Raw genomic sequence first — 25,157 nt, forward strand, 5'->3', positions numbered from 1 at the left:
GATTTTTGCCATTGCTGTGGATGCTGATATAAACATTTTTTTAAAAGATTTTATTTATCCACTTATCTATTTGACACAGAGAGAGAGAGAGAGAGAGAGAGAGAGATCACAAGCAGGCAGAGAGGCAGGCAGAGAGAGAGGGGAAGCAGGCTCCCCCCCAAGCAGAGAGCCCAAAACGGGGCTTGAGCCCAGGACCCCAGGACCATGACCCGAGCCCAAGGCGGAGGATTTAGCCCACTGAGCTACCCAGGTGCTCCGTGATCTAAACATTCTTAAACCTGTACCTTGGTTTCAGGTTCTCAGGGTAAGAGCATAGTTATGTCATAGGATGCACATATCTTCAGCTTTTTAGGGTAATGCCTAACTGTTCATTAAAGACGGTAGAGCAATTTACACTTCTATTTGCAGTGTGTGAGAATTTAACTTGTTTCACATCCTTGCCAGCACTTTTATTAGTATGATTTAATTATGCCAGTTTGCATGTGGTGTGATCTTTCATTGCATTTCCATGACTAATGAGATTTAGCACCTTTTCATATGTTTCTTCTTTTGTGGTGTGCCTGTTCATCTCTTTTGCCCATTTAAAAAATTGTGGGTTTTTTTCTTATTTTTAGGAGTTCTTTTTATATTCTGGATGTAAGTTCTTTATCAGTTATATATTGCAGCTGCCTTCTCCCACACTGTGATTTGCAGCTTTTCTCCTCTTAATGCTACCTTTTGAACAGAGTGTTTCAAAAGTCTTTATTTTGAAATTTCGAATTTTCAGAATTCTATTATATATTTATTTATTTTTATGTGAGGCTTGATCCCAGGACCCTGGGGTCATGACCTCAGCCAAAGGCAGATGCTTAACCAACTGAGCCACCCAGGCAACCAAATTTTCAGAATTATTAACCATTCATGAGTGGGTTGTATGTATCATGTTTCTTTACTATTTAATGCTTCTGGATATAATTCTTAAGAATTAGGATATTTTCTTTCACAACTAGTTAATAAATTCAGGAAGTTTAACACTGATGTAGTACTTTAAAAATTGTGGTAAAATATACACAGAAAAGTAAAAAATGGAAAATTTCAGTTACAGTTCTATGGCATTAGGTATATCCACATTTTTGTGATACCGGCACCACCAGCAATCTCCAGAAATTTTTCATCTATCCCAGCTGAAACTTTTTACTTATTAAACACTAGCTTACCATTCCCTACTACTCCTAACACTGTTCTTTCTATGAATTTTTGGAATCTTATAGTATCTGCCCGTTTGTGACTGGCTTATTTCATTTAGCCTAATGTCTTCAGAGTTAGTCCATGTTGTAACATGTGTTAGAATTGCCATCTTTTAAAGGCTGGTTAATATTCCTTTGTATGTATATGCCACATTTAAATATCCATTCATGTGTCAGTGAACACTTGAATTGTTTCCATCTTTTTTTATTTTCTTCCCCAAAGATCTTATCCATTTATTAAAGAACACAGAGGAAGAGGGAGAAAGAGAAGCAGACTCCCAGCTGAGCAGAGATCCCAATGAGGGACTCAATCCCAGGACCCTGAGATCATGAGACCTGAACTGAAGGCAGATGTTTAACCACCTGAGCCACTAAAGCACCGCTGCTTTTTTTTTTCTCTTTAAAGATTTTTAAAAATTTATTTATTTGACAGACAGAGATCACAAGTAGGCAGAGAGAGGAAGGGAAGCAGGCTCCCTGCTGAGCAGAAAGCCTGATGCGGGGCTCGATTCCAGGACCCTGGGATCATGACCTGAGCCAAAGGCAGAGGTTTTAACCCACTGAGCCACCCTTTTTTTCTTTGTTAAGATTTTATTTATTAGCAAGGGAGAGCACACAGGTGGAGGGGGTGAGGGAGAGGGACAAGCAGACTCCCCACTGAGTGGAGAGCTAACGTGGAACTCTGATCCCAGGACACTGAGATCATGACCTGAGCCAAAGGCAGATGCTTAGTGGACTGAACCATCCAGGGAATCCAGCTGTTTCCAGCTTTTGGTTATTGCAAATAAACTGCAACAAATATTGATGTACAAGTTTTTGTACTGTTTCTGTGGTGGTCTCTTTTTGTTCTTTGGGGTATATATCTAAGAATGGAATTACTGGGTCAGATATTATTTCTCTTTAAAATTTTTAGGAAACATCATCCACTGTTTTCCACAGTGGCTGCACCAGTTTGCATTGCCACCAACAGTACATGAAGGATCCTTTTTTTTCCCACATTCTTACCAACACTTGTTGTTTCTTAGAGTATTTTTGATTTCAGCCATTCTGATACGTGTTAGGTAACATTTCTTTTTTTTCCTTTTTTTTTTTTTTTTTTAAAGATTTCATTTATTTGGGCGCCTGGGTGGCTCAGTGGTTAAGCCGCTGCCTTCGGCTCAGGTCATGATCTCGGGGTCCTGGGATCGAGTCCCGCATCGGGCTCTCTGCTCAGCAGGGAGCCTGCTTCCTCCTCTCTCTCTCTCTGCCTGCCTCTCTGCCTACTTGTGATTTCTCTGTCAAATAAATAAATAAAAATCTTAAAAAAAAAAAAAAAAAGATTTCATTTATTTATTTATTTGGCAGACAGAGATTACAGGTAGGCAGAGAGGCAGGCAGAGAAAGAGAGGAGGAAGCAGGCTCCCTGATGAGCAGCCCAATGCGGGCTCTATCCCAGAATCCTGGGATCATGACCTGAGCCAAAGTCAGAGGCTCAACCCAGTGAGCCACCCAGGCGCCCCGTGAGGAAACATTTCATTGTGGTTTTGATTTGCATTTCCCTGATGAATAGTGTTGTTGAGCATCTTTTCACGTTTCTGTTAGCCGTCCGGATGTCTTCTTTGGAGAAATGTCTGTTCATATTTTCTCCCCATTTTCAGTGGGATTATTTTGGTGTTGAGTTTTGTTGGTGTTGGATATTAATCCCTTATCAGATGCATCATTTGTAAATATTTTCTCCCATTTAGTATGTTGCCTTTTTGTTTTATCATTTCCTCTGCTTTGCAAAACCTTTTTTTGTTTTGATGTAGTCTCAATAGTTTATTTTTGCTCTTGTTTCTTTTGCCTGAGGAGATATATCTAGAAAAATGTTGCTTAGGCCTCTGTTAATTTTTGAATTACTTTTTATTGTCGAGTTACAATATTTAAAATAAGTATATAAATACTTAAAATAAGTATTCTGGATATTAGTTACTTATCAGATACGTGATTTGCAGATATTTTCTCACATTCTGTGGGCTGCCTTTTCATTCTGCACAAGATTGTAATTTTGATTAAGCCCGGTTTATTATCTTATGTTGCCCCTGAATTTTTGTCTGTATCTAAGAAGCGTTGCTAGATCCAGTGTCATGAGATTTGCCCATTTCCCAGTGTCATGAGACTTTGCCCATTTCCTAAGTGTTATGCTTTTAGCTCTTCTTTGTAGGCCTTTGATCCCTTTTAGTTAATTTTTGTATATGGTAAAACATAAAGTCCAACTTTATTCTTTTACATGTGAATATGCCATTTTTCCATCACCATTCATTGAAAAGATTGTCCTTTCTCCACTGGATGGTATAGGTATCATTGCCAAACCATTTGAGCATCTGTATAAGGGCTCATTTCTGGGCTTTCTGTTTTTTGACTGGTCTATGTGCCTTCATGCCAGTACCACACTGTTTTGATTCCTGTAGCTTTGTAGTTGGTTTTGAAGTCAAGAAAGTGTGAGTCCTCCAACTTTGTTCTTTTTTAAGATTGTTTTGATTATACAGAGTACTCTGAGATTCCTCATCAATTTTAGGATGGGCTTTTCTCCTGCTGTAAGAAAAAGTCATTGTGGTTTTGATAGGGATGGCATTGAATCTGTATATTGTTTTTGGTAGTGTTGACATCTTACAGTATTGAGTCTTTCATCCCATGAATAGGAGATGTCTTTCTATTTATTTGTGAGTTTTTAAATTTCTTTCAGTGATGTTTTATAATTTTTAGTGTACAAATCTTGTGCCTTTTTAGTTAAGTCATTCCTAAGTAGTTTATTCTTTTAGAAGCTATTATAAATGAAATTATTTTTGTAATTTCCTTTCCATATTGTTTGTTGCTCTATAAAAATGCAGCTAATTTTTTTTAAAGCAGGAGAAAATAAAATTTAATTTCGTACCTCCAGAGAATCTACACAGACATGGAAATTCTAAAAATAGTCAGGCAGAATGAGGTATATTTGTAGTCCTGAGCTAAGGAGCAGGAAGATGAAAAAGAGTAAATGTTTGGTAAACAAGTGTTTGCTGGGCCACTCAGAAACAATGGGACATTGAAGACTTTGAGCAAATAGGCCTTTTTAGGTTCCTCCCTGTCTACCATACCTAGTTCGTGGTATAATGTAGTTATCCATTGGGATAGCTATCTTTCTGAAGCAGGTCCTCTATCTAAATTCTTTTCAGGCAGTTGTAGGGAAGGTAAAGAGCTTTTCCTGAATCTGCTGGATATTGATTGCTTTTTATCTTAAAATAATCTTCATGTCAAAGTTGCCCATTTTGGGGCACCTGCTTTGGCCCCTGCCATGGCCCCTGCCTTGTCAAGATACAGCATGATTTGGTGAGCTGAATTAGTGACCCAAATTAGACCTAAGAAAACTGCTAGCCAACAGTGACAGAATACTTAAGTCAATTCAGTGCCTTTAAAAAAAAAAAAACAGGTGGTTTAAAAGTGTTTTTTTGATATTTTAAAAATTTAAGTTCAGTTAATTAACATATAATGTATTATTGGTTTCAGAGTACAGGTCTATGGTTCATCAGTCTTATGTAACACCCAGTGTTCCTTACATCATGTGCCCTCCTTAATGTCCATCCCCTAGTTACCCCATCCCCCTACCACCCTTGCCTTCAGCAACCCTCAGTTTGTTTCCTGTGATTAGGAGTCTCGTTTGTCTTCCTATCTAGTTTCATCTTGTTTTATTTTTTCCTCTCTTGCCCTATGTTCCACCATTTTGTTTCTTAAATTTCCTTTATGTGGCTTTTGTTCCCTGAAGCCTTTCTGTATAGCTTAGAGGATGAGAATGAAAATGGTTGCTTCCCCATCTCTGGCCCTAGAGCCAAAAGCTCGGAGCCCCACTCCTCAATGAGTCCTCAGCAAAAAGCCGTCAGTCACTCCTGTCTCCTTAGTCTCCAGCTACACTCCATGCTCACCTGGCCTGTGACTGAGTGTTTCTGTTTCTGGCACATGACCCTGCTTTGGGTCTCCAAACCCTGCAGATTCCTGTGGCATGCTCCTATGCTGCTCCTCCCAGTTGAGGAAGGGGGAGTCATCTGTTCTGCTGCTGGTTGGGCCCTTGCTTAGAGACTAGTCACCCATATGTGCTGGGGTTCATGGTTTATGGTAACCCCAAGCTGAGAGCCTACTTCTGGGCTCACTGTTTGTGGCTGGCTTCCCCACTTTGGTGCCTGGGAGCTTGCTTCATTCAGGCACCCCTGATCTTCCTGTGACCCCAAGGATCTGAGACCACACTGTCCCAGTGGGGGTTCTACCCACCCCCCGCTGTCTGAGCGATGTCCCTTAGCGGAGCAGACTTCTAAAAGTTCCAGTTTTGTGCTCTGCTGCTCTACCACTTGCCAGGAGCTGACTGATGGAAGTTCCCTTCTTCTCCCTCCCATCTATCTTCCTGTATATTGCCTCACATTCACTTCTCCACACCTTGCAGAAAGTGGTTGCTTTCCTATTTGTAGAGTTGCAGCAATTCTTTTCTTAGAACTTTAGTTGAGTTCACAGATGTTCAGAATGCTATGATAGCTATCTAGCTGAATTTCTGGGACCAGATGAAATTAAGGTCTCCTACTCCTCCACCATCTTGGACTCCTGTTTCTGCCTTAAAAAAAAAAAAAAAAAAAAAAAGTGGTTGAATGTAATTTCCAGTTTGCTTTTGAATTTAGATGTAACCAAACCTCCACTCTCAGCTATGCATTAAATGGCAGTGGTTGTTGCCTCTTTTTTCATCTTACTCTGAAATAATGACTCTGGACCCAGACCTAATAGCCCTCCTTGAGTCTAAGCAATTCAGGCAACCGAGAGGGTGTCTGAAATGTAGCTAATTTTTTGTATGCAGCAACTTTAATTTTTTTTTTTTTTTTGCCCCTGTGGATTCTTTAGGATTTTCTATATATAAAATCATGTCATCTGCAGACAGATTTTTTTTACATCATCATTTCTGATTTGCAGGTCTTTTCTTTTTTTTTTTTTCTTGCCTAATTGCTCTGGCTAGGACTCTTAGTACTATGTTGATTAGAAGTGGTGAAAATGAGGATCCTTGCCTTCTTAGCTGAACTTAGAAGAAAAGCTTTCAGTTTTTCACCACAGAGTATGATACTAGCTGTGGGTTTTTCATAAATTGCCTTTACTATGTTTTCTATTTCTAGTTTTCTGAGTATTTTTATCATGCTAGGATATTGAATTTTGTCAGATACTTTTTCTGCATCGATTGAGATGATCATGTAATTTTCTTCCCTTTGTTTATTGAAGTATTTTTACATTGATATCTCTGCAGTGGGCCATTCTTAAATGTCAGGTAAAAATTCCATTTGGTCTTGCTGTGTAATTCTTTTAAAATGTTGGGTTAGGTTTGCCAGTAATATGAATATTTTTGCATCAATATTTATATGGGATATTGATCTGTAGCTTTCTTCTATTGTCTGGCTTTGGCATTAAGGTAATGGTGGGCCTTAGGAAGTGTTTCATCCTCTAATTTTTTTGGAAGAGTTTGGGAGGAATTGATATTTAATTCTTCTTGAAATGTTTGGTAAAATGCACTGGTGAAGCCCTGTGTTACTGATTAGTCTTATAGGTTGTTATTTTAAGAATTGTTCATTTCATCTGGGTTATCCAGTTTGGTGTGGAATTGTTTGTAGTACTCTTATCCTTTTTATTTTTTGTAGAGTTGGCAGTAATGTCCCTATTTTCATTTATTTTAGTCCTTTGGCTCTCTCTTTCTTAGTCCATCTAGGAAAAGATACATCAGCTTTGCTAATCCTTTTGAAGAATGAACTTTTGGTTCCATTGAGGGGTGTGTGTGTGTACATGTGTGTTATATCTTGCTTTTCTATTTTCTCATGCTCTGCTCTGATCTTTATTTTCTTCTTTCTGCTAACTTTAGGTTCAGGTGGTTTTTTTTTTCTTAAGGTATAAAGTTAGGTTATTTAGGATCTTTCTTGTTTCCTAGTGTGTTTACAGCTATAACTTCCCCTCTTAGCTCTGCTTTTATTGTATCAGATAAGTTTTTATATGTTGTGCTTTTACTTTCATTTGTCTTAAGTTAATTTTCCAGTTTCACTTGACTTTTGTCTTTATCACAGTAGTTTTTTTTTTTTTTTTAAAGGAGTGTGATGTTTAATTTCTACATATTTGAATTTTCCAGTTCTATTCCTGGTTTCATCTCATTGTGATTGAAATCATACAAGCTGTTTTTGTCATTTTTTAAATTTATTAAGACTTGTTTTATGTGTATTCAGTGTATAATCTATCCTATATAATACTTTAATCTCTTCTACCATTCAGATTCTGTTTGGTCAGTTGTCCCAATAATGTCCTTTATAGTATTTTTTTTCTTCCATTAAAGGATCCATTTGGGAATCATATACTGCATTTAGTTACCATATCCTATTAATCTTCCTTTAATCTGCAACAGTTCTTCAGACTTTGTCATGATACTGACATTTTCAAAGGCTACAAAACAAATTATGAGATTGTTCCTCAGTTGTATTTATCTCATGTTTCCTCATGATTAGATTAAGAGTAGTTATCCCAGTGTGTCTACTATGTAAGTGATGTATCCTGCTCAGATGATCACATCTAGAGACAAGTGATGGCCATTTGCCCCTCATCCATGATATTTGATCACTGTTCAAGGTGTTGTCTGGTTTCTCTGCTGTGTATTTATTGTTTTTCCTTTTGTAACTGATTAATACTTATGGGGAGATAGACACCATGCAAGGATGCGACTTGACATACTTTTTCTCCTTGATTTTGCATCTATTGAGGATATTTGTCTAAACCAATTTCTACAAAATTGGCATTTACCAACTCTACCATTTGCTTCATATCAGTTGGCATCCTACCCTAAGGAAGAGCCCTGCTTCCTTGGGCACTTGTTTATTTCATGAACTTGTTATTATTGTGGGTTCCTGGATTTCCTGTTCTACTTACGTGTTTCTAATCCATTTCTAGCATTTGTTTTCATGTTCAAATTGTCCTCACTTAGCCAATGGGAGTCCCTTCAAGCTGCCTTCTATGCCCTTTTGATAGGAGAACCAATGTGAAATGTAAACTTTATGAGTAATGTGTCTTAGTTCTTGACACAGTTGACACAGTTTTTCTACCCCAAAGTCATGAAGATCATTTTTCTAAAAACTTTATTATTTTACATTTATGTTTAAATCTAGTTGGAATTGAAGTTCACACATAGTATGAAAGAGAGGCTAGTTTCATTTTTCTCAGTACAGTTACCTAGTTGACTGAGAGGTTTTTATTGAAAAGCACATCCTTTCCTACTGTGGAATGCCACCTGTGTCATTAATCAAGTGTCTGTATATCGAGAATGTTTCACAGAGCTCTTCTGGGGTCTGTTCGCTTATCCCTGTGCCAGCACCACACTGTCTTCATAACAGAGGTTGTATTACAAGTACTGAGAGCTGGTATAGCAAGTTATCCCTCCTTATTCTTCAAGTGGGTATGGGATATTCTTGGTTCTTTGCAATTTCCAGTTTTTTTTTTAACAACTTTGAGATATAATTCTATGATAACTGCACATATAAGAGTTGTGCAGTTTGAGTTTTGACACGTGAATACAACTGCGAAGCCACAACCACAACCAAGATAATGAACATAACCAGCCCCTACAAAGGTTTCCTCATCATAATCCATCTTTCCCTTCCTCTCAGCCCTGTCTTCAGGTAACAAACCATTCATCTGCTTCCTATCACAATAAACTGACTTGCATTTTGTAGGATGTTATATAAACAGAATCATTCAGAATGACATTTTCTATGTATAAAACACATACAAAAAGTATAGGTGGGTGGTGGGAAGGGTGGATGCTGGATTCTTTCATTTGGGATAATTATTTTGAGATTTCACCTGTTGATGGATATTGGATTATTTTCCAGTTTTTGACTGTTACGGATAATGCTGTTCTGAACATTTGTTGTTTTTTTAAAAGATTTTATTTATTTATTTGCCAGACAGAGATCACAAGTAGGCAGAGAGGCACACAGAGAGAGAGAGAGATGAAGGGAAGCAGGTTCCCCGCTGAGCAGAGAGCCCGATGTGGGGCTTGATCCCAGGACCATGGGATCATGATCTGAGCCAAAGGCAGAGGCTTTAACCCACTGAGCCACCCAGGCGCCCCAGGAACATTTGTTTATGAGTCTGTGTGGAGTGGGGAAGAATGACCTTTCTAGCTAGACCTTTCTAGCAGAGTTCCAAGCCAAGGTTCCATAAAACAGACTGATAAAACACCCATATCAGTCTAAGAACTAATTTCCTTAGTACGTAAAAATAAGTATTCAATAGAAAAATGGATAAAGAAAATGAACAGTGAGCTGCCAGAGATGACTGTAGTAAGATATTGACTGCAGAAATGCTTGTTATAGCAAAATACTGGAAATAACCTAAATGACCATTGGCAGGTACAGTTAAATTATTATAAATATCCTACTGTCCTGATACGGAATGGTATTCAAGAAGTTCTAGAACAATGTATGTAGGACTTTGTGCTGGGAAGAAAATAAGAGGGCAGATATATATATATATATATATATATATATATATATTAATGTTCACATATGTATGGATGTCTTGCAAAGAGAGAAACTGACAGTGGTTGCCTTTGGGGAGGGAAATTGGAGGCCTGGAGATTAAGGATTTGGATATGGACTTATATTCTACTATATCTCCTATTCTTTTTTAATGTTTTACAAAATGCCTTTAAGTTAAAAACTAAAAATGAAATGCCTGTCACTCTTAAAGAAATCATTGATTTTCCTGGTCTCCAAATGGTTTAACTTAAGGTGACTGGTTAATTTTAGGTAAACTATATATACTGTCACAGTGACTCAGTTTCCCCATTTATAGTACTGGGGCTTACTTACACAGTCCCATGAAGTGCTTTAGAAAAATGCCTGGTGCATAACAAGCTCAGATAAGGCTACCAGTTAAGGTGTTTAAATAAATGACCCTGCAACGTTAGGCGTGCTACAAATAATTTTGCTGTGGTAGAACCATACAGTGAAGATTTTCTTAGTAGTGCGGCGGGGAAACCTTGGGGCTTTAGTTTGGATAGGTATCTTTGAGCAGCATCCCAAGCTGGTTCTGTCACCATATCACTAACTTCTCTGCATTTGTCTTGGCTATATCAGCTTTAAGGTGCTCTGAGATTGATCCTTCTGGAATTCTGATTTCAGGACACCTCCTACCTGTTCATCACTGGCCCGGATGTTGTGAAGTCTGTCACCAATGAGGATGTCACTCAGGAGGACCTTGGTGGTGCCAGGACCCATACCACCATGTCAGGTTAGAGTCCTCGAGGCTCACCTTACTGTTTTTAAACACTGAGAAGTGAACACTGCCAAAGAGAATAGCGACAGTCTTTCATAAATGTCATTTAACTGGCCAATTTCGAGAGAAGTGTGGTATGGTGTATTTTACAGATATAATAATAAAGATAGGTTTAGTACCTCAGATTTGTTAAACAAAAGCAGGCTACTACTAAAGCTTTGATAGTCTTTAAAATTTTAGAACTTACCGAAAAGGTGGCTGCAAGAGGTATAACACTATACACACACACACACACACACACACACACTCTGTTGAACCTTTAAAAATGCTGTCTTATGACTTTCTTTGAATCCAGAGTTGAGGTATGTCTTAGATGGCAGTATCACCAATTGCCATTGGCCAGGTATGATCATAATGTGCTGGTCATGGCCCATATTTTCATAAACTTGGTCATAGCTTCTCATCTTTTCGAGGATATATGCCACACATGCAGAGTTCAAAATGTACAAAGATTATTTTGTACTTCGGACTGAAACAAAGGTTATTGTTATATAGAGTGGCATAGTATTATTAGTAGTAGGGCATGAATCTGGCATTAAAGAAGACTTTGTTGTTGGAGGAATGATGGGAATTCCATATATTTTTGGAAAAAGACATCAGGTTATGAAAGGATTGTCTGCAACAAAATAAGCAGTGTAACTAAAGTCAGGAGAAATTGCCTCTTGGATAGATTTCAAAGCAATGAGAAGCTGGTGTGACCGATTTGCACACTTCAGTGTACAAATGAAGTGCACACTTCAGTGGTTAAGACATTGGGTCATCACTTAGTTGTTGGCATTTCTTAGTAAGTCACACCTCTATTACATGTGTGAAGTCTTCCATTTGATGAAATACATTTGTGTGTGTGTGTGTATTTTTTTTTTTTTTTTTTCAAAGAGATGGTGGGAGGGGCAGAGGGAGAGGAAGGGAGGAATCTTAAGCAGACTCCATGTACAGAGTGGAGCCCGACATGGAGCTTGATCTTAAGACCCTGAGGTCACGGCCTGAGCCAAAATCAAGAGTTGATGTTTAAATGACTGAGCCACCCAGGTGCCCTGAATATTTTTTTTTGAAAGTCCGAGCTCTTGATCCTACCCACAAAACTTGTTCCTTTTCCATCTCAGGTTGGCATGAGCTTTGACTCATTCCTTGCCCTCAGCTCTGCTCAGCTCCGTCTCCAGCATATAGCTAGAATGAGAACTCTTCTCATTGCTGACTCCCCCACAGCTGGTCCTTACACCTTTATCTCAGGGTTTGGTAGCAGTTTTTCTTTTTACTGGGATCTAAAGTAAAGTTGAATATTGGTGACAGCTGATATATTTAGCTGTAACTCCAGAGTAAGACCTAAATGATACTCTATACATACATTCCCTTGTTTTTAAAAACAGCTTTATTGAAATATAGTTTGCCCAATGTACATGTGACATACTCAAAGTATACAAGTCAGCGATTTTATGTATTCATTGTTTTTCAGTTATCCCCACAATTTTAGAGCCTTTTCCTCATCCTCAGAAAGCCTTGCATCCATTAGCATTTGATCCCCGTTTCCTCTAAACAATCGACCTCTAGGCAGTCACTGATCTATCTTCTGTTTCTGTGGATTTGTCTAGAATATATGTGGAATGGAAATAAATGGAGTCCTGCAAGATACAGTCTTTTGTGAGTGGTTTCTTGTCCTTAGCATGCCATTTTTAAGGTTAATCCATGTTGCAGCATAGATAGTGTTTCCACGTATGACTCTACCACATTTTAGGTATTCATTGATCGGTTGAACACATGGATTGTTTCTGCTTTTTGGCTGTCATGAGTATGCTGCTGTAAACATTCATGTACAAGTTTTGTGTGACAGGCTTTTGTTTCCTTTGGGTATATACCTAGGAGTAGAATTTCCGGGTCAATTGGTAACTCTCACTTTTTGAGGAACTGCTACCCTCTCCTTCAAAGTGGCTGCACCAATTTATAAGTATTTCTTTTTTTTTTTTTTTGAAGATTTTATTTATTTATCAGAGAGAGGGGGAGAGAGTGAGCACAGGCAGACAGAATGGCAGGCAGAGGCAGAGGGAGAAGCAGGCTCTCTGCTGAGCAAGGAGCCTGATGTGGGACTTGATCCCAGGACGCTGGGATCATGACCTGAGCCGAAGGCAGCTGCTTAACCAACTGAGCCACCCAGGCGTCCCTATAAGTATTTCTTGAATAAAAAAATTCTGTATTGAGCATGAAACAATTTATTCAGCAGATGTTCATTGCGTGTCTGTGTGTCCAGCATTATTCTATGTGTTAGGAATAGCTTTGTGAAAGGAAAAGACCCCTGCCTCCAGGTGGCTTATGTTCCAGCACAGGAGATAGACCATAAACGACCTGATAAATAAGGACATTGTGTAGTATGTTAGAAGGTAAACCGTGTTATTGAAAAGGTAGAACAGGGATTATTGTGGTTTGAAATAGGATAAGAGCAGGCCTCACTGTGAGGGTAGCAGGTGAGCAGATCTGGGGTTAACGGCATGAACATCTAGGGGAGACACATTGCAGGCAAAGGGAGTAGCTGATACAAAGGCCATGAGGAGGGAGGGTGGCTGGCATGTTCAGTGAACAGCAAGGAGGGTAGTTGGAGACGTGATATAAATCTGGCTTAAAAAGCTCAGTTTGGCTTCTGAGTGGAAAAGAGGTGGTAGGGGAAAAGGTGGAAAGGGAATCTGGGAGAGAGTTTCTGGTCCTATTTTCTCCATCACGTCTGTGGTGGTGTTTGGCAGTTCTGTGATTTCAGAGTATTCTTTTTTTTTGTTTTGTTTTTAAAGATTTTATTTATTTATTTGACAGAGATCACAAGCAGGCAGAGAGGCAAGCAGAGGAGGTGAGGGAAGAAGGCTCCCCGCTGAGCAGAGAGCCTGATGCTGGGCTCAATCCCAGTTCCCTGAGATCATGACCTGAGCCAAAGGCAGAGGCTTAAACCACTGAGCCACCCCGGCGCTCCCAGAGTGTTCTTGAGGAATGATGGCTTTGTTCATCACTAGGGCCAGGAGGTTCCCCTCCTTCACCTCCACCGTTCCTGAATACCATGAAATTATGTGCCAGCCATTATTCTTTTCTTTTTTTTTTTTTTTTTTTTGTTTCCAGCTTTATTGAAAGCTAAGTGATCTATAAATCGGTGTAATTCTGGACGTGGGACTTTAGTGGCTAAGATGGGCCTGGGCTCTCCCCTGTTAGAATTGATATTCTTGGGGAGTTGTCATTCAGAAAATAGGGAAGTGGACAGACAGGTGTTGTAGGGGAGGGTGTGAAGAAAACGCCTGCACGGGATGGGAATGACACATGAGGGCTAGGGAATAAAGAAAGGCGTGACCCTGCCAAGGTATGGGTGCAGAGCAGGGGGGACAGGCTGCGCAAGCTACAGGTCAGCCTGAAGGTGTGTGGTGTCCCATCCTCACAGAGCTGTTAGCACAGTCTTCTGCAGACATGCCCTTGGAGGGACAGGTGGACATGAAATAGCATCTTTGGGCTGACAGGTGGCCAGGCCCATTAAAGCTTCTGTTTTCTCAGGTGTTGCCCACAGAGCTTTTGAAAATGATATTGATGCCTTGTGTAATCTCCGGGAGTTCTTCAACTACCTGCCCCTCAGCAATCAGGACCCGGCTCCCATCTGCGAATGCCATGATCCCAGGTGAGTTGCCAACGATAGCACCGACTCGCATTTTGCAGGCTGGCTAGCCCTTTTCTGGTTCCTCTGCCCTGGCAGGACCTGCAGGGCACAGGAGGAGCCAGTGGCTGCACTACTGGGCAGCTTGGAGTAGATTGTGGCATGGAGCCAGCACTGTACCCAGGTGTTGGCATGGTGGTAGCATGTCTGAATACAGGAACAAAGAAAGATTTTCTTTGTATTCACCATTATTTCTCCTTGTAATAGCTGATAAATAGCTTGGGAGTAAAAAATGCCCCACCCCCAGATGACTTCTTAGAGTCTCGATTTGTCCAGAATTGGAAATGGAAGTATTGCTTGTTTTGACGCGAAACGTGAAATGGTGCATACATCATGCCCTTTAGGAAACGTGGCCACACACACACCTGCCTGTGACAGTCCAGGGGAGGGTGACTTGCTGGCCATGCAGTGAAGACTTTCTCTCCTTCTTGGTATTGGGGCTGCTGCCTAATATAGGCACACCACTTTGAAAGCCAGGGGTTCAGCTGGGGAACTATTGCTCCAGATCTCTGGCTGCTTTCATCTCCATTTTGTTTCTACTCTGAGGTGCAAACTTCAGACTCAAACTATTTCTTTTCTTTTCTTTTTTTTTTTTTTTAAAGATTTTATTTATTTATCAGAGAGAGAGAGGGGGAGAGAGCGAGCACAGGCAGACAGAATGGCAGGCAGAGGCAGAGGGAGAAGCAGGCTCCCCACCGAGCAAGGAGCCTGATGCGGGACTCGATCCCAGGACACTGGGATCATGACCTGAGCTGAAGGCAGCTGCTTAACCAACTGAGCCACCCAGGCGTCCCGACTCAAACTATTTCAAACTCATTTGGCCTGGACTTTGTTTTACAGAAGAGATTTAGAATTCTGTCTCACAGGAAGAAGCCATTTTTGGACAGTGCTCTGTGGGATGGACCTGGGCTCCCACCTGCCTCATCCCCACTCCTCAGAGGACCTAACCAGTGGTGTATTATGTGTAGTCATGAAAGGGAGGGTGGTCACAGGCCTGGAGTGATGGGCACAACCTCCTTTTCTGAGAAGCTATACTATTTGGGGTTCTTGAAAAGTTTAGGACATCATTTGAATGTATTAGGGCCCAGGGGCCTAGGAATGACTAAATATCCTGATTAGGCCCAACCATATCTCCTTCCAGTTTGATCCCAGAGTAACTATATGTATAAGTAGCAAATGAAAAGTAAGGGAAGACTTGATCCAGTAGAGCTATGTCTGGTTCCCTAATGTAGAGTTCTCTGGGAAGTTGGGATTGATGGGGCATGTGGCTTTACCAGTCCTCAGGCAAGGTGTGTACACTTCAGGGCCAGAACAACCCCTGCCTGCCCACATGGGCCAAGAGGGGATGAGAGCATGCGGGAGAGGGGCATGTTGCTGCAGAGTCCTCCTGTGGCAGGGGAGTGGACCCTGGAGGGCTCCCTGATCAGCCACATACATGCGTAAGGAAACAGAAAGCTCTGAGCCTAAGTGACTGGTTAGTCCTCAGTGATTCTACCCATGAGAGGGCCTGCCATTTTCTTTTTACAGAAGCTCCAGCAGGTTTATTTTCTAATGGGATGTGAATCCACAGTGTTCAATAGCAGAACTCTTAGCTTTGCATTTCCAAGTCCTTATTCTTTTATTTTTAACATCCCAGGAAGTGAGAGCAGGACTTGCCAGAACAGTGTGGTCTTGACTGCAGTGTCCTATAGTGCCCCCCACACTGTGGGAGGTACTGAGAGAGGATAATTGATGGAACCACATTCAGGAGAATAAGCTTTTTTTCCCCCCTATATATCAAAACAAAAATCTTTTGGGTTACTGTCAAACTCAGGCTCAGTTTGACATGGTGGTAAGAAAGCAATGCATCTTTCAGGATACTTTGCAAGCCCAGCAGGGACAGAATCCACTCATCCCCCCACCCCCACCCTGTGGAATCTCTCCCATCCTCCAGCCACTGGCCCTTCCTGTACTGATTGTATTTGCTTCTTTTTCTGTCCAAAGTGACCGTATGGTTCCTGAGCTTGACACAATTGTCCCCCTGGAATCGACCAAAGCCTACAACATGGTGGACATCATCCATTCTGTAAGTGCCACATTTGCCGGTCTTGTCTGTGCTAGCTCAGCCACATCTGTGGTCCCTGTGCTTTGGCATAGGGAGGAAGTACGAAACCCACAGGCTTTGACACTGGACAACCGGGCAGAGTGTGGGGTGGGCACAGGACAGGGGCCACTCAGTAGTGTGTTCTAGGAAGAGCTAGTGATGGTAGCTACCATACTGGCTTTCCTGGACTAGAGGGCTGGAGGGAAGAGGAGCCAATTGGGCCAGTAGATTTCAGGGGTTGTTAGACAGCACTGGGAGGTGCATAGAGAAGGGTCTGTGTCCCCAAAGTTTGGAGTTGAGGCCATGGAGACTTTTTGTTAGGTACCTTTGTTTGGAAACTTGCGCTCAGTGGGCGTTTGTTTCTCCAGAGAGATGGAGAGCAAAAGTACACGTGACATGGGTAGTTTTAGGTCCAAAAAAGGCTTTTAGTCCAAAGAAGGTAAAATAGGGTCTCTGTCATCAGGTCCCCTAATTCTCCTTTTGCTCTGTAGAGCCCCAGCTGCCGGTGGGACCTGTGGGTGCTGGAGGAAAGCCCCAGAGCCCTACTCTAGTTAGGCTGGGCCCTCAGTCTGTCTGACCTCCCCTCAGCACCTGTTTTCATCTTCTTTACTTCCTAAGGCTGGATCTAACCCCTTTCTTCTCTGTTTCCCACTCTGGTGAGATGACTTGGGCATTTCCTTCGTGGAGAAAATTGAGAGTTTAAAGTTCTTACTCCCTGTAGGTGACCATTTCTCCATCTCACTGTCCTTCCATGTCTCCCCAGACTCAGAATGAGATGCTTCCACCTGGGCTTCAGACTCCATCCTTCCCCATCTGATGTCTTGCTTTCTTGACTAGACAAAATCTCTTAATTTCTTCTCCCTTTAACTCCTCCCTCTAGCCATAAATACATATAAGCGTGTATAGATTTTTTTTTTTTTTTTTTTTGGCTGCTAAAAAAGAAAAACAAAACCTCTCTTAGTCCAAATCCCTCTTAACCCCTCTTAACCCAGTTTAATTGCTGTCCAAATTCTTCTGTCCCTTTTCATTTAAAGCCCTCTTTTCTTTCCTCCTCACTGGAATCTGGCCTCTGGTTTTCTCTTGAATGACAGACCTGCTTATGACTTCTCTAGTTGCTAAATCCAGGGGAATACAGCATGAAATAGTTATAGTTACAGAGGTAACCATTATGAAAAAATACTTCGCTTAAGTAACAAAAAAATGTATATCAAACGGATCCCAAACAAAGTGCATCACATAGAGAAAGCGAAGACTTTCCACACAAGCCTCTGAGAGAAACCACCATCCTGACTTTTGACTGTGTAAATTAGTTTTTGTTTGTAAGTTTTTTAACCACTGTATAAATGGAATCCTATGGTGTTCTGTGTCTTGCTGCTTTCACTCAACATTGTGTTTGTGAGATTTGTCTGTATTGTTCTCATTGGTCTCTTCAGCTTCTTGTATGAACAGACCATGGTTGATCTACTGTTGGTGGGCATTTGGGTGGTTTCTAGTTCGGGACTGTTATAGACAGTTCTGATATGAACACTCTGTTGTGTGATTTGGTAAGTAAATTACACATTTCTGTTGGATCCATACCTTGGAGTGAAAGTACCACATCATAAGGTGCTCATGTGTTTACTTTAGTAGATATTGCCAAAGCGGTTTCCACGGGATTATGTCAATTGGTACCCCCCACCCGCAGCATCTAAGGGTTCTAGTTGCTTCATATTCTCTTCAACACTCAGCTGCTACCATGATGCCTTCATTATTGAGAGTTTATGGATGCTTTTACATTTGATAGGGATAGTTCTTCTTCTACTTCTTTTTTTCAGTTAGCCAGCATATAATACATTATAAGTTTTTGTTGTAATGTTAAGTGATTTATTAGTTGTGTATAACACCCTGTGCGCATCACAATACATGCCCTCCTTAATACCCATCAGGTGGTTACCCCATCCTACCCACCCCCTCCCTTCTGTAACCCTGTTTTTTTTCTCTGCTTGTTTGCTTTTCCATATGAACTCTAAAATCTGTTTGTTTTGTTTGTGGGTGGTGGTGGTGGTAGAAATAGGGAATCCTGTTGTTTATATTGAGATCCTTTTAAAATCATGTACTAACTTGGGATAATTGACGTCCTTATGTATCTGAAACAATCTAAAAACATAGGTTGCATTTTTACTTGTTAATGTGTACCTTTTCCTCTTGAGGATTCTTCTAAAGATTTCCTTGTATAGGTTTTCATATTTTTTGTTTAGTTTATTCCTAAGCATCTTATCTTTTTACTGTAAAGAGAGTGTTTTCTATCTTCTAAACATTTTTTTTTGGTGTATATTAAATTACTGATTCTGCTATCATCAGTTTTCTTTCCTATTGCCTATTAAGTTGTTTGTTTGTAATAGTTTTTACTGTTAATTTTTTGAAGTTTTGAAAGTGTAATAGTATACTAACTACTTGAATATAGCTTTTTTTTTTTTTAAAGATTTTATTTATCTATTTGACAGACAGTGATCACAAGTAGACAGAGAGGCAGGCAGAGAGAATGGGGGAAGCAGGCTCCCTGCTGAGCAGAGAGCCCAATGTGGGGCTCCATCCCAGGACCCTGAGATAATGACCTGAGCTGAAGGCAGAGGCTTTAACCCACTGAGCCATCCAGGCATCCCTGAATATAGCTTTTTATTTATTTATTTTTTTTTTTTAAAGATTTTATTTATTTATTTGACAGAGAGAGTTCACAGTAGACAGATAGGCAGGCAGAGAGAGAGAGAGGGAAGCAGGCTCCCTGCTGAGCAGAGATCCCGATGCGGGACTCGATCCCAGGATCCTGAGATCATGACCTGAGCCGAAGGCAGTGGCTTAACCCACTGAGCCACCCAGGCGCCCCGAATATAGCTTTTTAAAGTAAGTTTTAAATTTAATTCCACTAGAGTTAACATACGGTGTTATATTAGTTTCAGTTATGCAATATAGTCATTTGGTAGTTTCATACCTCACCTTGTGCTCATCACGACAAGTACACTCCTTAATCCCCATCACGTGTTTCACTCATTCCCCTCCCACCTGTCCTCTAGTAGCATCAGTTTGTGCTCCACAGTTAACAGTCTTTTTCTTGGCGTCTCTCTCTCTCATTTTCCCTTTGCTCATTTGTTTTGTTTCTTAAATTCCACATATGAGTGAAATTATATATTTGTCTTTCTCTGACTGACCTATTTGACTTAGCATAATACTCTCTAGCTCCATCCATGCTGTTACAAATGATAGGATTCCGTTCATCAACTGATGAACACTTGGGCTGCTTCCATATCTTGGCTATTGTAAATAATGCTGCTATAAACAGCATTTTGAATTAGTGTTTTTGTATTTTGGGGGTAAATACCCAATAGTGTGATTACTGGATTGTAGGGTATTTTATTTTTAAATTTTTGAGGAACCTCCATACCATTTTCCACAGTGGCTGCACCAGTTTGCATTCCCATCAGTAGTGCAGGGGGATTCCTTTTTCCCCACATACTCACCAAAACTTGTTGTTTGTTGTGTTGTTGATTTTAGCTCTTTTGACAGGTGTGAGGTAATATCTCATTGTAGTTTTGATTTGCATTTCTCTGATGATTGATGTTGGGTATCTTTTCATGTGTCTGTTTGCCATCTGGATGCCTTCTTGGTGAAATGTCTGTTCGTGTCTTCTGCCCATATTTGATTGGATTATGTGTTTTGGGGGGATTGAGTTGTCTAAGTTCTTTATATCATTTGGATACTTACCCTTGATCATATGTGTCATTTGCAAATGCATTCTTCCATTCTGTAGGTTGCCTTTAGTTTTGTTGGGCGTTTCCTTGCTGTGCAGAAGCTTTGTATTTTTATGAAGGTCCCAGTAGTGTATTTTTGCTTTTGTTTCTCTTGCTTCAGGAGACCTACCTAGAAAAATGTGGCTAAGGGCAATGTCAGAGACATTATTGCCTGTGCTCTTCTAGGATTTCTAAGGTTTCCATTTTCACATTTAGGTCTTTAATCCATTTTGAGTTTATTTTTGTGTATGGTGAAAGAAAGTAGTCATTCGTTTATTTTTATTTATTTATTTTTTTAACATGTGCTCCACGACCAGCATGGAGCACAATGTGGGGCTTGAACTCAAGACCCTGAAATCAAGACCTAAGCTGAAATTCGGAGTTGGATTCTTAATTGTCTGAGCCACCTAGGTGCCCCAAGAAAGTAGTCATTGCTTTGCATGTAGTTGTCCACTTTTCCCAATGCCATTTGTTGAAGGGACTGTCTTTTTCACCATTCCATATTTATTCCTCCTTTATTGAAGATTAATTGACTATATTGCGGGTTTATTTCTGGGCTTTCTATTCTGTTCCATTGATCTATGTGTTTATTTTTCTGCCAGTACCATACTACTGGTGGCATTATGACAGCTTTGTAATATAACTTGGTCTGGAATTGTGATCTGTCCAGTTTTGAGATTGCTTTGGATATTTGGGGGTCTTCTTTGGTTCCATACAAATTTTAGGATTATTTGTTCTAGCTCTGTGTAAAATGCTATTGGTATTTTGATAGGGATTGCATTAAATCTGTAGATTGCTTTGGGCAGTATAGACATTAAAATTTTTAAAATTTAAATTCAGTTAATTAACATACAGTGTTATTAGTTATTAGTTTCAGAGGTGGAATTCAGTGATTCAGCAGTCTTACAGAATACCCAGTGCTCGTTACATCATATGCCCTCCTTAATAGACATTTTTTTTTCAAAGATTTTATTTATTTATTTGACAGAGAGAAAGAGAGATCACAAGTAGGCAGAGAGGCAGGCAGAGAGAGAGGAGGAAGCAGGCTCCCTGCCAAGCAGAGAGCCCAATGTGGGGCTCGATCCCAGGACCCTGAGATCATGACCTGAGCCGAAGGCAGAGGCTTAACCCACTGAGCCACCTAGGTACCCCTCCTTAATAGACATTTTAACAGTATTTGTTCTTCCAGTCCATAAACGTGGAAGGTCTTTCCTTTCTTTGTGTCGTCTTGAATTTCTTTCATCGGTGCTTTATAGCTTTCATCGTAGGTCTTTTACCTCTTTGGTTGTTTATTCCTAGGTCTTTCATTGCTTTTGGTGTAGTGGTAAATAGGATTGTTCTCTTAATTTCACTTTCTGCTGCTTCATTATTAGTGTATAGAAATGCATCAGATTTCTCTCATGGATTTTGAATCCTGTGACTTTACTGAAATCAGTTATCAATTCTAGTAGTTTTTCAATAGAGCCTTTAGGATTTTCTCCATATAGTGTCTTGCCATCTGCAAATAGTGAGAGCTTACGTCTTCCTTACCAATTTAGGTACCTTTTATTTCTTTTTGTTGTTTGGTTGCTACAGCTAACACTTCCAGTACTATGTTGAATAAAAGTGGTGAGAATGGACATCCCTATTTGCCTGACCTTAGGGAAAAAGCTCAGTGTTTGCCCATTGAGTATGATGTTCACTGTGGGTTTTTCATGTAAGGCCTTTATTATGTTGAGGTATGTGCCCTCAGAACCTACTTTGTTATTGTTTTGGTTTGTTTCCTGGTTTTGTTTTTTTTTTTAGAGAGAACACATGTGCGAGTGGGGAGGGGCAGAGGGAGGGAGAGAAAAAATCTAAAACCGGATCCATGCTGACATGGGACACTCACATTTCTGAGATCATGACCTGAGCTGAATTCAAGAGTTGGATACTTAACCGACTGAGGCACCCATAGTGCCCCTGAATCTGCTTTGTTGAGGGCTTTTATCATGAATGGATGTTGTACTTTGTCACATGTTTTTTCTGCATCTATTGAAATGATCATATGGTTTTTATCCTTTTTCTTATTGATGTGATATATGACACTGATTATTTTACTAATTTTAAACCACCCTTGCATCTTGAGATTAAATTCCACTCGATCATGGTGTTAAATTCTTTTTTAAGGTATTGTTGGTTTTGGATTGCTAATATTCTGCTGAGGATTTTTTGCTTTATTTATTTTTTTATTCTCAATATAGTGCATACCCTCCCCCATGTCCATCACCCAGCCACCCCATCCCTCTCACTCTGCTCCCCTCCAGCAACTCTCAGTTTGTTTCCTGAGATTAAGAGTCCCTTATGGTTTGTCTCCCTCTCTGGTTTCAGCTTGTTTCATTTTTGCCTTCCTTCTCCTGTGATCCTGTTTTGTTTCTCAAATTCCTTGTATCAGTGAGATCATATGAATCTTGTCTCTCTCTGATTGACTTATTTCGCTTAGCATAATACTCTCTAGTTCCATCCACGTGGTTGTAGATGGCAAGATTCTGTTTTTTTGGTGGCTGTGTAGTATTCCATTGTATATATATATATATGTGTACACACACACACACACACAAACACATATACGTATATATACCACATCTTCTTTATCCATTTATCTGTTGATGGACATCTAGGCTCTTTTCATAGTTTGGCTATGGTGGATATCGCCACTATAAACATTTGGGTATACATGTCCCTTCAGATCACTACATTTGTATCTTAAGGGTAAATACCCAGTAGTGCAATAGCTGGGTTGTAGTATTTTAAACTTTTTGAGGAACCTCCATACTGTTTTCCAGAGTGGCTGCACCAACTTGCATTCCCACCAACAGTGTAGGAGGGTTCCCCTTTCTCTGCATCCTCACCAACACCTGTTATTCCCTGACTGGTTATTTTTAGCCATTCTGACTGGTGTGAGGTGGTCTCTCACTGCGGTTTTGATTTGGTATCGAGTGATGCTGAGCACCTTTTCAAGTGTCTGTTGGCCGTTTGGATGTCTTCTTTGCAGAAATGTCTGTTCCTGCATTTCTTGATTGGATTATTTGTTCTTTGGGTGTTGAGTTTGATAAGTTCCTTGTAGATTTTGGATACTAGCCCTTTATCTGATATGTCATTTGCAAATATCTTCTCCCATTCTGTCAGTTGATGTTTGGTTTTGGTGACTGTTTCCTTTGCTGTGCAGAAACTTTTGATCTTGATGAAATCCCAGTAGTTCATTTTTGCCCTTGCTTTGTCCTGCTTTGTTGAAGATAAGTTGACCATAGAGTTGAGGGCCCATTTCTGGGCTCCCTATTCTGTTCCATTGATCTATGTCTCTGTTTTTATGCTAGGACCATACTGTCTTGATGATTATAGCTTTGCTGTTAGAGCTTGAAGTCTGGAATTGTGATGCTGCCAACTTTGGTTTTCTTTTTCACAACTTCTCTGGCTATTTGGGGTCTTTTCTGGTTCCATACAAATTTTAGAATTATTTGTCCCATTTCTTTGAAAAAGGTTGATGGTATTTTGATAGGGATTGTATTAAATGTGTAGATTGTTCGAGGTAGCATAGACATTTTCACAATATTTATTTTTCTAATCCATGAGCATGGAACATTTTTGCATTTCTTTGTGTCTTCCTCCATTTCTTTCATGAGTACTTTGTAGTTTTCTGAGTACAAATTCTTTGCCTCTTTGGTTGTCCTAGGTATCTTATGGTTTTGGGTACAGTTGTAAATGGGATCAACTCCTTAATTTCTTTATCTTCTGTCTTGTTGGTGTGTAGAAATGCAACTGATTTTTGTGCGTTGATTTTATATCCTCACATATTACTGAATTCCTGTATGAGTTCTGGCATTTTTGGAGTATTTTGGGTTTTCCACATAAAGAATTGTATCATTTGCAAAGAGTGAGAGTTTGACTTCTTTGCCTAATTAGATGCCTTTTATTTCTTTTTGTTGTCTGATTGCCGAGGCTAGGACTTAGAGTACTACGTTGAATAGCAGTGGTAATGTGGACAGTCCTGCCGTGTTCCTGACCTTAGGGGAAAAGCTCTCAGTTTCTCCCCATTGAGAATGATATTTGTTGTGGGTTTTTCATAGATGGTTTTTATCATACATTGTGAAGAGTTTTGATCAAGAAAGGATGTTGTACTTTGTCAAATGCTTTTTCAGTGTCTATTGAGAGTATCATATGATTCTTGTTCTTTCTTTTATTAATGTGTTGTATCACATTGATTGATTTGCAGATGTTGGACCATCCTTGCAGCCCAGGAATAAATCCCACTTGGTCATGATGAATAATCCTTTTTTTTTTTTTTTTTAAGATTTTATTTATTTATTTGACAGATAGAGATCACAAGTAGGCAGAGAGAGAGAGAGACTGGAGGAAGCAGGCTCCCTGGGGAGCAGAGAGCCCAATGTGGGGCTTGATCCCAGGACCCTGAGATCATGACCTGAGCCGAAGGCAGAGGCTTTAACCCACTGAGCCACCCAGGCACCCCTAATCCTTTTAGGATACCGTTGGATCCTATTGGCTATTATTTTGGTGAAAGTTTTCACATCCGTGTTCATCAGGGATATTGGTCTGTAATTCTCCTTTTTGATGGGGTCTTTTGTCTGGTTTTGGGATTGAAGTAATGCTGGCCTCATACAATGAGTTTGGAAGTTTTCCTTCCATTTCCATTTTTTGGAACAGTTTCAGGAGCATAGGTATTAATTCTTCTTTAAATGTTTTGTAGAATTCCCCTGGGAAGCCATCTGGCCCTGGGCTCTTGTCTGTTGGGAGATTTTTGATGACTGCTTCAGTCTCCTTACTGGTTTTGGGTCTGTCTAGGTTTTCTATTTATTCCTGGTTCAGTTTTGGTAGTTTATATGTCTCTTGGAATGCATCCATTTCTTCGATATTGTCAAATTTGCTGGTGTATAGTTGCTCATAATATGTTCTTATAATTGTTTGTATTTCTTTGGTGTTGGTTGTAATCTCTCCTCTTTCATTCATGATCTTATTAATTTGGGTCCTTTCTCTTTTCTTTTGGAGAAGTCTGGCCAGGGCTTTCTCAATCTTATTAATTCTTTTAAAGAAACTGCTCCTAG

General features: G+C 40.1%; 1 protein-coding gene across 1 annotated transcript in view; it reads left to right on the forward strand.

Annotated features, from left to right (window-relative positions):
• Window positions 1-25,157, forward strand: part of PCCB (propionyl-CoA carboxylase subunit beta) — a 104,998-nt gene that overhangs the window by 35,481 nt on the left and 44,360 nt on the right. Inside the window, exons 7-9 of the mRNA XM_032333855.1 lie at window positions 10,406-10,514; window positions 14,076-14,196; window positions 16,216-16,297. Of these exons, the coding sequence (XP_032189746.1) occupies window positions 10,406-10,514; window positions 14,076-14,196; window positions 16,216-16,297 (312 nt within the window). The remainder of the gene's footprint in view (window positions 1-10,405; window positions 10,515-14,075; window positions 14,197-16,215; window positions 16,298-25,157) is intronic.

The sequence above is a fragment of the Mustela erminea genome, chromosome 1, assembly GCF_009829155.1.
Source record: "Mustela erminea isolate mMusErm1 chromosome 1, mMusErm1.Pri, whole genome shotgun sequence".
Classification (NCBI taxonomy): domain Eukaryota; kingdom Metazoa; phylum Chordata; class Mammalia; order Carnivora; family Mustelidae; genus Mustela; species Mustela erminea.